At 54.7% G+C, this 11,845-nt stretch overlaps 1 protein-coding gene across 2 annotated transcripts in view; it reads right to left on the bottom strand.

Moving 5' to 3' along the window:
- Positions 1 to 10,464, bottom strand: part of CPNE5 (copine 5) — an 88,654-nt gene extending 78,190 nt beyond the window's left edge. The window contains exon 1 of one of the 2 annotated variants that reach the window (XM_032409919.1): positions 10,025 to 10,464. In XM_032409919.1, coding sequence (XP_032265810.1) covers positions 10,025 to 10,119 — 95 coding nt within the window. In that variant the 5' untranslated portion in view covers positions 10,120 to 10,464. The remainder of the gene's footprint in view (positions 1 to 10,024) is intronic. The other variant, XM_032409920.1, reaches the window with a different exon arrangement.
- Positions 10,465 to 11,845: the final 1,381 nt, after the last annotated feature.

Genomic DNA, 11,845 nt, shown 5'->3' with positions numbered 1-11,845 from the left:
CTGCCTCAGGGAGCCCCAGTCTGAGAGGGGGGACACAGCACTGCCTCAGGGAGCCCCAGTCTGAGGGGAGACACAGCCCTGCCCTCAGGGAGCCCCAGTCTGAGGCCAAGACACCTTTGCTCTTGAGCTGAGTTGCTGGGTACACCGACCATCACACCCCTGGTCGTCTCTAAGCAGAGCCCATGAATGCCGAACGGCTGCTCTGAGCGATGAGCTGCAGCTACAGCACAGCAGGAAACATTAAGAGCACTCACCCTCAGCTTTCCCTGGACCAGGGGTCCCCATGGACCCCCTGGAACTGTAAGCAAAATGTGGCATATTGGTACATATGGATGCATTCTTTTTGGAGAGCTGTCATCAGATTCCCAAAGAGGCTCATGAGGCTAAAAAGTTAAGAAAAGATGGTCCATCTTTTTCCCAATATCCCTCCCTAAGCATCCCTTCACCGTCTGACAAAAGGTGGGGGGCACTGAGAGCAGATTTGGAGCCTCACTTCTCAGTCCAAAACTCAGCTCTGCCCTTTAATAGGTAAATGTCCTCACTTAACCTCTCTGTGCCTCAGCATCCCCATCTATAAAGTGGGGATAATCATAGTCCCTCTCTCCTAGGGGTTTTCTGAGAATTTATAGAGTTCATATGGGCAAAACAAATGAGTGTCCAGCATGTAGTAAGTTGCAATCCAGCGCCGGGCATTCAGTAAGTGCTCACTAATGGCCTGTGGAGAATGATGCCCCATGTTCTCCCCTCCCCGCCCCCTAAATGCGCTGGAGCAAGACCTCGAGCCCCTGCGCGCCCACCACTGCCCAATATGGCTGTCCGGCTTCCTTAAGGGGAGCAGACGGGGGACAGGTGAGCCACCATCCGGTAGAAACAGGTATCTCAAGTAGGCCCCCAGAGATCCCTGGACCCCAAGAGCCTGTCAGCAACACCCCGTCTCTCCACAGAGCAATTCAACCTCAAACATCTGGCCAACACTGCAGGCAGGCAAAGAGCGTGGCAGCAGGAGGACGGTAATCACAGATACAGTCCGCACCAGGTCTTTTGTCGGGTACTTAATCTGGGACACCCCATTCACCCTATGTACTGATGCCAGGAGGCTGGGGCTGAAAGGTGTGCCCAATGTCATCCAACTTGTGGGGGAACACGCTGAGATTGAACTCTGAAGCCCAAGCCCATCTAGAGGTGCCCATGGGGGAGTGTTTGCACTTCCAAGCCCAGGGTCTCCCAAAACCCCATCCCAGCCAGCAGTGCCCCCTCCCATTCTCACTCTCCCTCATCAGGGCTGCTCCCAAAGGAACGGCTGAAGAGAAGAACTGGAGGGCTGTCCATCTCCCCCTGCCCTGCTCTCCATCCAGACACGCAGAAGCAATCCATGAAAAGAAGAGGAGGGAGCCAGGGAGGAAAGGGATGTTGGCGCCCAGCCCTTGGCTCTCGCCCATCTCCCCTTTCAGATCCCGCTCCTCACCCACAAGCACTGTCTCCCTGCCAAGCCACCTCACCGAAGTCTAAAAAGCAATTTGCACATGGCTTAAAGAGCTCTCCTTCCTGGGGCTGTTTGCATTATTATTATTATTATTATTATTATTATTATTATTATTGCAATAATCGTCCCTCCCATGCTGCGTGGCCCAAGGAAGAGAGCATGAGCTCCGGCCTCAGATGCATCCACGCTGGGTCCCCACACGGCCACATGGTAGCGCTGTGACCCTGGACAAGCTACTCACCCTCAGTTTCCTCATCTGTCTATGGGGTCACTCTGCCTTCTGCCATTACGAAAGCAATAGCTTAAAATAGAAATGCAGGAAGCATGTTGGATTCCTCTCTCCCTTATGCCCTCTCCTGTCCTATTCATCAAGTCTTAAAGTTTCTCCTTCAAAAACACATTCCAAATCTATCCACTCTTCCTCATGCCACCGTCACCACTGTCTCTCCCTTGGGTGCTACAGTAGCTTCCTGCCTGGCAGTGGCCTTCAACGCCTGCTTCTCCCCCACCCTACCCCACCCCCACCAGCCCATTCTCTTCACAATAAGCAAAGTTTTGTAGAAAATGAATCAGATTAGGGCGCCTGGTGGCTCAGTCGGTTAAGCATCCGACTCTTGGTTTCAGCTCAGGTCATGATCTCAGGGTCCTGGGATTGAGCTCAGCACGGAGCCTGCTTGGGACTCTCTCGTTCTCCCTCTGCCCCTTCCCCACCACTCTCTCTCTAAAATAAATAAATAAATCTTAAAAAAGAAAGAAAGGAAGAAAGAAAATGAATCAGATCACATTACTCCTGTTTAACAACGCGAACCCTCAAATGTTGTTACGGTATCAAACTCCTTAGCACGGGTCACAAGGCCACGACCCGTACACCCCCTCCACACCGCTCCCCCCTGCCCCACCCCCGTTTTCTCTCTAAGCTCATTCTCCTTCCCTCCCCCATCTCACACTGCTCCAGCCACACCAGCCTCCCTGCAGTTTTGCAAGAATACCAAGGTCTCTTCTGCCATAGGGCCTTTGCACTTGCTGTTCTCCCTATCTGAATCACCTTCCCTATGGATCCTCCCCCAGCTGGCTTTCTCTTCCTTTGGATCTCAGCTCAATGTCACCTGCTTGTCCTGTCTAAAGTGTCCCCAACAACCCCAAACTTATTTGCAGAGCACCTGTCTCTATCAGACATTATTGGCTTAATAAAAAAATGTATATATTTGTTCTATTCCCCCCACACACACCATTATGAGTTCCATGAGAGGGTCTGTGTATCTTGTTCACCACTTTATTCTTGGCACTTCAAACTGTGAAGACTCTCAATAGCAAATGAGGATCAGTATTAATTATTGAAGGAATGAATGTATCAGTAGTATTCAGTTATTGGTACCTATTTTCATTATTAATTTTATTTAGCACATTCCAGTTTATATAAAACTTCACAAATATAATCTTTTTCGTCTTCATAACAACCTTATAGAATGTGGACAGGACCAATATTTCCCCCCATTTTACAGATGGAGAGACTGAGGCTGAAGAACTTTAATGACCTGGCCAAGATTTTAGAGAGAGTAAGCCAGGAATCTCAATGACTTTCAATGTCCTGCCCAGGATTCTTCAATGTCCAAAGGCATACAGATCTCCTATTGGGACCTTCAGGCACTATGCTAGGCCATCAGAGGCGAGTGTTAGTAGAGGACAGAGGCACTTTGCAATGTTTTGCTCAGGAATGTTTGCCAACTTATCACATTAAGTTTTTTGGGTTTTTTTCTTGCCCAGGAAACAGGAAGAGAGGTAGTCAGGATCCGGTCAAGCTGTGCTTGGAAAATAAGTCCCTGGTCACCTAACACAGGCTGTCCACTGACCACAGGAAAATCTGAGGAGCTAGTCCTCAGAGACACCAAACTCTAGGACCCTGGTACCCCTAGGGAGCTCAGGTAGCCTATGGATCTCTTCGAAAGCCTCCTGTGGTAGAGGCCATGGCTGTCCACCCAGCAAGCATGCCTCATTCCCGCTAACAAAATCCACATTGGTTCAGGTATCTGGTGAAAATGCTCAAAGTCCTAGAAGGTAGGTTCCTGTCCTTTGTTGCTATCAACTGAATTGTGTACCTCCTAAAATGTATGTATTGAAATGCTAATCCCCAATGTGACAGTATTTGGAGACGGGGCCTTTGGAAGGTAATTAGGATAATTTGAGGTCATGAGGGTGAGCCCTCATGATGAGATTAGTGCCCTTATAAGAAAAGACACCACAGAGCTTGCTCTCTCTTTCTCTGTAATATAAGAAAACAGTGAGAAGGTGGCTATCTGAAGCCAGAGAGAGAGTCCTCCCCAGAACCCAACTATGCTGACACCTTGATCTCAGACTTCCATCCTCGAGAACTGTGGGAAATAAATTTCTGTTGTTTAAGCCACCCAGTCTATGGTGTTTTGTTATGGCAGCCTATGCTAATGAATATGTTAGTCTACGGGTGGACATGAGACCGGGCTTCAGCCATTGAAATAGAAGGGGAAGTCTGGTGAGAGATTTTGGGAGGGATTGTGCTTTTCAGATAAAAAGAACTTGTCAAAGAGAGGGCTTTGGCCCTCTGCCTTGCTTCCTATCTTTGTTGTTATTGGGTTTATTTACTTATTTATTTGAGAGAGAGAGAGAGCATGAGTGGGGGGCAGCAGAGGGAGAAGCAGACTCCCCACACCCACTGAGCAAGGAGCCCAAAACAGGACTCGATCCCAGAACCCTAGGATCATGACCTAAGCCAAAAGCAGACACTTAACCCACTGAGCCACCCAGTTGCCCTCCTTACTTCCTATCTTTGGATGTGGTTGTGATGCCTGGAACAGAGGCAGCCATTTTGTAACAATGAGGCCCACCATTTGGGGTGACGGCAGAGCAGAAAGATAGCTGGGTCCTTGATAGCAAAGTGAGCTGACAAATTCACACTGAAATAACCTACCTCCAGACTCACTGTGATTTGAGAAAAATAAATATATTTTGGGTTTGAGCCACTATTTCTGATACCCAAAGCATTCCTAGCTGAACCTGACCCCTCTATGCTCCAAAGCTTTCCAGCCTTTCTTCCCCTTACCTCCTCCCCACCCTCTCTTCCCAATGGTAGGTCATCTCTAGCAATGGCCTTGGGTCTAAGCAGGGAGAACTGTGAGCTGGGAGAGGAGGGATGGTAAGCTACCACCATATGGTCTGGATGCCATGGAAAGCTGGCTGCCAACCCATGACTCTCTGGTCTCTGCTCCCTGGGGATTTCTCCAGTTCTGGGTTTGCCTCCCAGGGCCAGAGGCATCCCTGAGTCAGGAAGGCCTCTCCCATCCCTGGACAGAGAACACCAACTCCTTGGTGACAACTACTATCGTTGGTACCCAGGCCCCTCCCATGACCCTCATGGAGACCCCAACCCCCAACCTCAAGAAGCCCTCAAGACTTTGAAGTCTGAGGAAACTGGATTCGGGGCCCTTTCTCCACAATGTGCTAACTGTAACTTTGGGCGGGTCCCTTAACCTCTCTGAGCTCTGGTTTCCTAATCAGCAAAAAAGGAAAAATACTACTCCCTACCTTGTAAGATTGTCGTCAGGTTAAAAAGATACAGTAATTCTGGAAGGCAGAAATCTAAGATGGTTCCCGAGAGTCCTACCCTCCCACCCCCGAGTACAAACCTGCACAATCTCCTCCCCTTGAGTGTGGGTGGGACCTGGCAATATGATGGATACTCACTCCTGTGATTACTGTTACTTATATAGGACCCTGTCATGGCAGACTGGGGAGCCTCTCCTGCCCGCTCTCAAGAAGGAAGCTGCCACGTTGTGAGAGGCCCGCATGGCTAGGACCTGAGGGCGGCCTCTAGGAGCTGAGAACCATCCCGATCCAACAACCAGCAAGAAAACAGGACTTCACTCCCACAGCTGCGAGGAATTCGATTCTGCCAACCATCTAAATGAGCTTGGCTTGGGCCCCGAGCCTCAGATGAGATCACAGCCCCTGCAGACACCTTGATTTCAGCCTGGGGGGGACCCTGAGCCGAAAGGCCAGATATGCTGTGCCTAAGCTTCTGACCTACAGAAACCGTGAGTTTATAAACTGCTTTCGCTTTAACGAAAGCCGCTAGCTTTGTGGTAACTCACTAGGCGGCAACTGGAAATTAATATCATAATCTTAGTTTGAACCAAATTGCTACTCAAGTAGGTCAAAAACAGTTGAATATAGGCAACTGCATATGGTTCAGCCTAATACAGATGTAAAGCGCCTAGCATGTAGTGAGCACTCAGTAAATCCCACTGTTTTCGTTCCCCTGGCTCCACTAACCGGGGCCTTGGAGTATTCAGTGGCTGGATGGACCTCTTTTTCCCAGCGCTGGCTTTGACAGCTGCCACGCCCAGCTCCTCCTTCCCCAGAGCTGCCCTCCCCATGCCTGTCAGAAGAAAGCATTCAGAGCCCATTCACACCCCCTTCTGAGAGGCCCAGGGCACAGCTCCTGAGCTAGGCTGCTTCTCAAGCCCCAGGGCAGCAAACCGCCAACCTGAACAGACAGCAGAACAACAGCTGCCCACCAGCCCCGCCCACTGGCAGGGACAGGACAGCCGCTTGAGAGATCCCAGCAGGGCCAAGCAACTGCCCACCTCTGGACCCTCCCCTCCTTGTCTTCCCGAGGGGTCTCAGGAGCCCCACCATGTGAAACTGTATCTCTTCTTCCAGCAGGACCCCAGTGGAAGTGCAAAGGTTTCCTGTTACATAAAAAATGCAAATCGCTCTTTCTAAGCAACACGGTGCTGGTCCAGATCCCTGCATAGAGAGACCTGAAAAATAGTGGGACTTTGGCGAATGGGACTCCTGGATAGCTGAGTTTTGACTGGGTCTGGCAGGGAGGCTAACAGTCAGGAAAGGTCTGGAAGAGACCATCAGAGGAAGGAGAAGCTTGTGGCTCACATTTTCTACAGTGTCTGCTAGTATGTGGTTCCACAAACCATTTACCCTACTCACCCCCAAAACAACCCCTCAGAATCTCTAAATGTACATGATATGTCAAATATATCTCAATAAAGCTGGAGGGGGGAGGGGTGAATAAGAATCTCTAGATGGATCAGATCTCCAGGACCCACAGAAACCCTGGGACCCAACTAGAAAGACAGATTTTTTAAATTTACTTTCAGGTGTCAGATAATAGGCAAATAAATGACCATTCATGGATGAATCCACTTCATCCTCATAGCTGTGATAAGAATTAGTGTGCATCTTTTACAGATGAGTAAACTGAGGCACTGGTTAAGTAGTTCATGCAATGTCACAAGGACAGGGCTGGGATTTGAACCCAGGTAGACAGATCCCACAGCTCAAGTTCCTAACCATTGAGCCAAACAACCAGAAGCTTTACAATATTTGACCCTGAATTTACCAAAGTTGGTAAAAACCACTGTTTGGGAGTAGACTATAGATCACCCAAGAGATACTCTACCCAAAGCAGGGACCCAAATATGTCCATCCCACAGTGTCATGTGCCTTTAGGGGAGGTTTGGCCAGGCCTCCGTGGTGGTCCTGCGCTGGGGCTCAGACGTGCCCTCTACCAGGCAGCTATGCTCAGCTAGGAGTGCCCTAGGATAGGCATGGTGGGGGGTTGGGTCTTCTCCTAGGCAAGTGCAGAGGGGCTACTGGGGCTGCAGGGGGTGGCAGGGACCTTCCTAAGAGCAGAGCGGGAAGGTAACTGGCTCCCAGAAATGCTAGTTTCCAGTTACCTGAAATGTTGGCTCCCAGCTGCCCATTCTAAAGCCCCCTGGAGTTCTCACCCCACCCCACCAAGCCCTCTGCCCGCCTTACTATTTCTTGCCCACCAGAAGGGGTCACTTGGATGCTCAGGGCAGGGCATCCCCTAGCCTCCTCTCCTGGGACCCTGCCAGTGCCGACCATGGGATACAGTGGAGGAAGACTTATGACCATGGAGTGTAGAATATGCTGGAGAAAGCCATTCTGTGCCGCCCTCCCTCCTCCCTATGCTCCTCTTCGCCCTCCTCCCCCTTTTCCTTCTCTCTCTCTCATCTCTCTCTCTTCTAGAACCTAGATAGTTGGGTCTGGTTGAGGCAAAGAGATGGATTTACAATTTCAAACCCACCCGGACTGTTTTCTTGCCTCCCCTCTGTTCCAGGTGACTCCTGCCTCCTCGTTCTTCCTACCAGAACCCACTTCCCACCCTCTGGCTTTCAGGAGACCACCTGAGTCAGGCCCTCCTCAGGCTGATGGATCATGTCCCTTGAGAGGGAAGCAGTACCAGGGGCGATCCCAAACTACATCCCCCAGGCACTCAGATGCATCCCTAGGTACTTCTTAGGCAAAAACTTTGCATCCTTTGGACACCTCCACTTTCAGGGAGCAAACAGAAGGGGCCAAGTGCTACCACCTTACAGGTATCATCATAGCCACTCACTGAGCACCTACTGTGCGCCAAGCAAGTGCGACGTAGTGTGCTGGGTGCTTCGCGATCCTCTCCTCCTGGGAGTTGACTCCTCCAGTGGCATTTGTTGAGAATCTGCTACATGCCAACCACTCTTCTAAGCATGTGAGCTCCCTCAGCAAGTAAGATTGCTCGAATACAGGTTCACTGTGTCCCATTGACAAATGGGGGCGATGGAGGCTAAAAGTCTGCCCCAAAGCGGGGAGCAGCACCCATTTCAAGGTGTTGGACTCCAAAGCCACCATGCCATGTGCTCTCTGCCTCCTCGCCTCTCCACTGCAGTGCAGGGTTCATGGGCGGGGAGCCAGGGTGGGGATCCCTGACCTCAAATGCTTATACAGTTGCTTTGGGGGGGGGAGGGGTGAAGTCTCCACACCTGACATGTCTTCAGAGGTTGAGTGCTCAGTCTGTGAGTGACCCCCTGGCCCAGGCTGAGTACTCAGGACCCAGGGGACACAGAAGACTGTGATTCAGGCTGGGTGTCTCATGGGTGCAAAGGATGGCTGGAAGTGGGGGGTTGGGCAGGAGGCTAGGCTTTTCAGGATGGGGGGATACGAACTGGCCGAGATGAAGGAGGGGTGAATTCAGGATGGGGCATCAGCTGTTCAGAGCTCAGCGGTGACAAGGATCCGGAGACAGCTCTGACACAAGCCTGACAAGCTGGGAGGGAGCATCAGGCGCAGGGATGTGTGCTCCACAGGGGAGGGAAGGCAGGCCATGGCAACTGTTGATGGCTGAGGAGGTGAGACTGGAGCTAATGGGCCATCAGGAATCTCCCAGCAGAGCAATGGCAAGATGCAAATGGTGTCAAGAGATAATTCTGATAGCGATGTGTGGGACTGTGGTGGAGGCATGTGGGAGCTATCACAGGAGGCCCAGGAAGGGCCCAGCATGGGGGTGGGGGACAGCTATGTTCCACCTCACCAGCACTCACTCCCACTCACCCTCAAATCCCCTCAGTCCCTCCCCTGCTCACACATCAGCCCAGTTCCTCTGGCTCTGTCTACACCCCCACACACACACCAATGCCACAACTTTGGAAAAGAGGGTTGGGAGGCCGCGAGGGTGAGTGAAGGGTCTGACCAGAGAGGGACCTGGACAAAAATGGGGCAGGCGACTTGGAACAAGGGCAGAGCCAGGACTAGGGAAATGCTGTTTGTCATTTGGGGCAGGAGGAATGGCCTCTCCAGGGGAATGTCAAGGGGGGCTATGCCTGGGCCACAGTACCCCTCCCAGCCCCAGCCAGGCAGTGACAGGAGGCCAGCCCTAGGTCATGACTGCACTAGAGAGGAATCCCCCTTCTCCACCAGTACCCCCTTACTGCTTGGGGCAGCCTTTTCCTCAGATAGGAGAAACTGGGGGAGATACCCCGAAAGTCTGTGTGACATGACTGAGGATTTGGGGGTGGTAGCCCACAAAAACACACCTCGCCTCCCCTACTGGACTCCAAAATTCCACACTCAGTGTTCTAGTCCTTTGGCTTAAGATTTTGTACCTAAGTTATTGTTTTTTGTTGTTTTTTTTTTAATGATGCCACTTGAAGTTATTATCAGTTATCCACAGCTCAGTATGAATGAATCAATCTGATCCTTTTCCACGAGTCAGTTTTGCTGTTGGAGGTGAAGAAAAGCTTTAAATCCTGGGGTCTAGGACAGGGGTGGGTGGGGAGAGGAGGAGGGTGGTGGGGCAAAGGAGCAGGGAGAGGAGAAGAGAGAAGGACACAGAAGGCAGAGGCTGAGAAGGATGGGGCAAATCACTCACTTCTCTATTTGGGGAGGAGTTGATCAGAAATAGCCTGGGATAGCCTTTCACTACCTCCTTCTCCTTCCTCGGGCGCCTGGACCCCCTGTTCCTGTGTCTGCATTTCTCCTCTCAGCAGCCTGGAGTGCAAACTTTCCGAGATACGACCCCAAGCCTGCCTTCCCATTCCGCCGTCACCACCCATGGCTGGGCAGGGGCTCCCGCTGGACAGGCAAGGGGGCGTCCTGGAGGCAAGGACACTCTGAAAGGGGGCGCGCGAGGGTAGAGGGTCGGCGCGGCAGGCGCCGCGGGGCTCCGGGTCCAGGGGCGGGGCAGGGGGACCCGGCCAGCGGGCGGCTCACCTGCAGGACACGGTGATCTCCACCTTGGTGGCCGGGATGCTGCCCGCCAAGGAGTCGAACTCGCTCAGCGACGCCATGTCCTCGGGCTGCTCCATCGCCCACCGCGCCCCCCACCCCCAATTAGTCAATCCCTGCGCGATTCACGCCTCCTCCAAAGCGACTGAAACCCTGGGCTCTCCCCCAACTCCGGAGCCGGCGCTGGGCGGCAAAGGGAGGAGAGAGGAGCGCGAAGAGGGGGCGTGGGAAGTGAGAGAGGGAAGGGGGGCGGAGGGAGCGGGGGCCGCGGGTAGAGGAGGGGGTGCGGGTGACGCGACGAGGAGGCTGGGGGGCCAGCAGAGAGGGGCAAGGTGCCCAGGGAGCTGGGGCGCAGCGGAGAGAGGCGGAGGGGCGCGGGGAGAGGGCACCGGGAGGCACGCGCGGAGTCGTGGAGCCGGGTATGGGGAGAGGGGCGTGCAGCTTCGGGAGGGGACCGAAGGGGTGCGGGAGAGGGAAGAGGGGCGTGGGGGGCCGGATCGGGCGCGGGCGGCGGGGGTGGCCGGACGCCGGCAGCGCGGAGCCCGGAGCGCCGGGGCCGCGCCGCCTCTCGCTGGGTCTCGGCGCGGGCGGCAGCGGGGCCGGAGACCCGGCTGCGAGCGCCACCTCCTCGGCTCGGGCTCGGGCTCCGGGGCGCCTGGGCTGCGGGAAAATCAAATCTGCCCGAAGCCGCCGCCTCCCGCCAGCCGGGCCGGGCTGCGTGCCGGGTCCGCGAGCGCCGGAGGGGGCGCCCGCAGGGGCCGGGGCGGGGCCGCGGGCGGGGTCTGCGCACGGGTGTGAGTGTGTCTGTGTGAGCGTGAGGCTCTGTGTGTGCGTGTGTGTGCGCGCGTGGCGGGCGTGGGGACGCGGCTCCAGATGCTGGGAGCCTGGATGGGGGGGTGACAGCCAGAGACGGTCCGGGCCGTGCACTTCTCCCTCTGCGCCCACCGCCGCCCCCGCCCCCACCCCACCCCACCCCACCCCACCCCATCCCACCCCACCCCCTCAGGGGTTTCCGACCCGCGGAGGGAGAGGGTTTTGTGACCCACCCGGCGTCTGTTTGGGAAGGGTCTGTGCGGAGCTAGGGGGGAGCGACCTGCGCAAAAGAGACATCACCTCCCCCAAGAGGCTTGGGGAGCTCTTTGCTGAGGGTGCGCCCCACGGGGGGGTGGGGGGGGCGGGGCGGGTGTCGGTCTATAAACAGAATCACATCTCTTCTGGAGGTGTGTGGGGGCCACCCCAGTGCCCAGAGGGGCCTCCTCGGTTTCCCAGGGAGGGCCTTTGGGCCTAGGCAGGGTCTGTGCGTGGTTGTTCCTTCATCCTCCTCTGGCTCCCGCCGGGCCTGGCCACCCCGAGTCAGCCACCTAAGCCACACGTCAGCTCCCTCCCCATCCCCGGCCTGTCGTGATCACACAGCTGAGCCAGCCTCTGGGGTCTAGAAGCTTCCTCCACCAGACTGAGAGGGTGGCCGGACCTCCATGGGCTCCTACCCAACCAGCACCGAGTAGGCGCCTGCCGTGTGCTGGGCTCTGATCCCTGCCCTGAGAGCGAGGGAACAGTGGAGGCACCTCTCAGGCGCCTCCCACTCCGGAACCAAGCCCTTCGTGGCCTCAGGGCAGGACAGGCCCCACCCTGCCTCAGCATGGCTCTTCCAGACCCAGGGTCGCCACGCTGTGGCATCTCCCCGGGGCTGCACGCATAGACTTGCCTCCAGAAAATCCCCCGCAGCCCCTCCTCAACCTCAATGCAAGCTTTGCTGAGATGGAGCCCCCTTTTCTGCTCCCACCGCACGACGCCGGGGAGGGACCC

This window comes from Phoca vitulina, unplaced genomic scaffold (genome assembly GCF_004348235.1).
Source record: "Phoca vitulina isolate PV1807 unplaced genomic scaffold, GSC_HSeal_1.0 scaffold11, whole genome shotgun sequence".
Lineage (NCBI taxonomy): Eukaryota > Metazoa > Chordata > Mammalia > Carnivora > Phocidae > Phoca > Phoca vitulina.
This window is presented reverse-complemented; position numbering and strand designations above follow the sequence as displayed.